At 46.4% G+C, this 2,615-nt stretch overlaps 1 protein-coding gene across 1 annotated transcript; it reads left to right on the plus strand.

The window, feature by feature from the left end:
- Positions 1-1,915: 1,915 nt before the first annotated feature.
- PPTG_02411 (hypothetical protein) lies at positions 1,916-2,377 on the plus strand (the record flags this gene model as incomplete). The annotated part of the gene is made up of 1 exon (XM_008893486.1): positions 1,916-2,377. One exon carries the CDS (start codon positions 1,916-1,918, stop codon positions 2,375-2,377), a length of 462 nt encoding a protein of 153 aa, XP_008891734.1.
- Positions 2,378-2,615: the final 238 nt, after the last annotated feature.

The following is a 2,615-nucleotide window of genomic DNA, read 5'->3' on the forward strand; positions in this document are numbered from 1 at the left end:
TGGGAAATGTCCCCGGCTTGACGCAACAATTGATGGGGTTTTAGCTCATCAAGCCACAATTACCAGAAATTCGTCACAGCAATGCACACAAATTCAGCAAAATCGCGACACCCCGACGTCGTTCCCGAAATCTATCGCTTGTGGCCCCTCGTTTGAGCGACTCGATGCTTGGTAAAGTTCGATCGCAATGGGATTATGACATGATTGCTTTGCCTCGTACAACCTGTTTGAAACGTGGGTCCGAAATGAGTGAATGGGAACGGAAAACAAGTTATTACACGCATCAATGCAACGACTTTCAGTAGTCGTGTTCATGTTTGTTTTATTGCAGCTACAACCTTCCCTGTCAGCATTTGGTGTATATTGCTGGAAAAGTGCATCGCTCGAAAGTCTTCCATGATCGAACATTCCCCGACGTTGGGATATGATGGACATGTCCAACATGATCCAAGACTTTATAGAAAGGTGCGCAATGCTCCAGGCCGTTCAAGATACGATGCGAATTGCAAGCGAGGCATTCACACGCGACGGCCTAACGCAACCTTCAGAATCTTACAAATTGCCTGAAACAACACAGCCGTCCGAAGTAACACATGGTATTCAACACAACGTACAATATTGAGGTCACCGTCGGCATCAACATTGCATGAAGTGAGTACAAAAGCCGTCCGACCTCGTCGACGTACACTGCATGTGGCTTACGTGGAAATGAGACGTCTTGATCGTGCAAATATGGTGGTGTTGTCATCTGAAGAGAAGTATTGCTACGCGAAAGCATCATTTGAACCCGTTGATGACTATCTCGCGGGTTGTCTAGCCCAGCGTTCTACGCAGCATTACAGTCGGGGAGAGAAATTATTCGGACCGGTTGGCACAGTCAGGGGTATACTCGTTGGATGCTACGACGGCACCTGATTAAGACTCAGGGTCTGGTGATGATGTCAAAGGTGGCTTAGACAGTGATACTGTCTCTGAGATTGAGCCGGCAGACCTAATTGACACAACGAGGATGATCCGAGGAATGGAACAACACGCGCACGACGGATCTGTTTCTGAAGCAGAAGCTCAACTCAACCAGCAACATAGTCCTGATGTGAAATTGAATGCACATTCAAGTGGCAAGACCTCCTGTCCTACTATCTAAACACGCAGACTGGGGAGCCAAATCGGAACAAATCGAGACGGACTCGGCACCGCCTAAACCAAAGAACTTTGCGACAATGGCCGTCGTGAAGAAAAGGATCTTTGTCAAAGCCTGTCGTAAAGCAAAGAATCTTTTGACAAACCCTGTCGTGAAGCCAAAGAATGACAAAAAAAATAATGTTCTACAGCTCCCCAAAGCCAAACCTCGACAGAAGCAGCGCAAGAAATTAGAACAAGCACGTATGCAAGTGGAAAGAAAACACGAACCTTAGCGGCAATTAAACTACCAGACAAGAAGGTACCTGTTCTCACACGGGTTTTAGAGTTGGTCTACAACACTAGCGACGTGGAACACGTTAGGGAAGTACTGACGAACTACCCTGTTATCATGACCGATGACTCTATGGAAGCCCGAGCAACACGCAGCAGACGCTCCTACGTACACAGTGAAGAGTTCGATAACAACTTTGTCGTCCCCGACCACTTGGTGACAAAGTAGAAGGCAGTTGTAGAGGAAGAAACGAGCAAGAGAATCAAGCTGTCGTACTTCGCCAACAAATCTGATTCAAAACACTCTCAAGGCTCGACGAAAGAGATAATTGCTTTTTTTTTTCTCGGGTGGATCTCCGAAGTTCACCAGGTTCGTGCTGTGTTGCTCTTTGATGTGTACATTGTTGTTGCAATGTTGCTCAGGTTTTGTGTTGCTTCTATTGTTGTTATTTACATTCACTAATATTTGGTTACGCTAATGCGTAGTGGTGCTGTTTGCAGGATGAATGAGTTCTACAATGTTTGTGCAAAGTATGAACACTGGTTTGACGATATGACGTGGCTTCTATCTATTAAGACGGCGGACATGCTAGATACACCGGAGCTATTTGAGGAAGAGACAGACTCAGATCAGTTGCTTCCTTCGGAGGTGGGGGCAAAATACGAAGAACTGGCCAAGGACACTACAAATATTCTACGCAGTACCTGTCTGGCCTCTGAATTCAGACTAACTAGTGGTGGATGTTCGATCAAGGAGAATAATATGATGGGGAGTTTGGTTCGGGATAGAATGCTGAACGACCTCATCATTGATTTCTGCATTCGCGACATCAGCAGTACGCTGGATGGCTGCTACGCTATGAGTTCGTTTGCACCACCTATGGGATGCCCCAAACCACCAAAGACACGGATATCGACATTTCACTATGTTGTTCTACCCGTTCATCTGAGTGGCTTTTACTGAGGAATCATCTTCACTAGATTTGCTTATAAGCAAGAACTGCCTTGCATCGCGCCATACAACTACGGCCCGTTGTGCAGTAAGGACTATCGATCTACAATGGAGGATATTTATCTGTCAACTGTAGCTACGTTTTTGCGAGACTGGCACGACAAAACCATGCGAAACATGGATTTCCCTGTTGAGGCAAATGGTGTGTGGCTGGACGCCCCGAAACAACCGGACAGAACTTCATGCGGTG

This window comes from Phytophthora parasitica, assembly GCF_000247585.1.
Source record: "Phytophthora parasitica INRA-310 unplaced genomic scaffold supercont2.2, whole genome shotgun sequence".
Classification (NCBI taxonomy): Eukaryota; Oomycota; class Peronosporomycetes; order Peronosporales; family Peronosporaceae; genus Phytophthora; species Phytophthora nicotianae.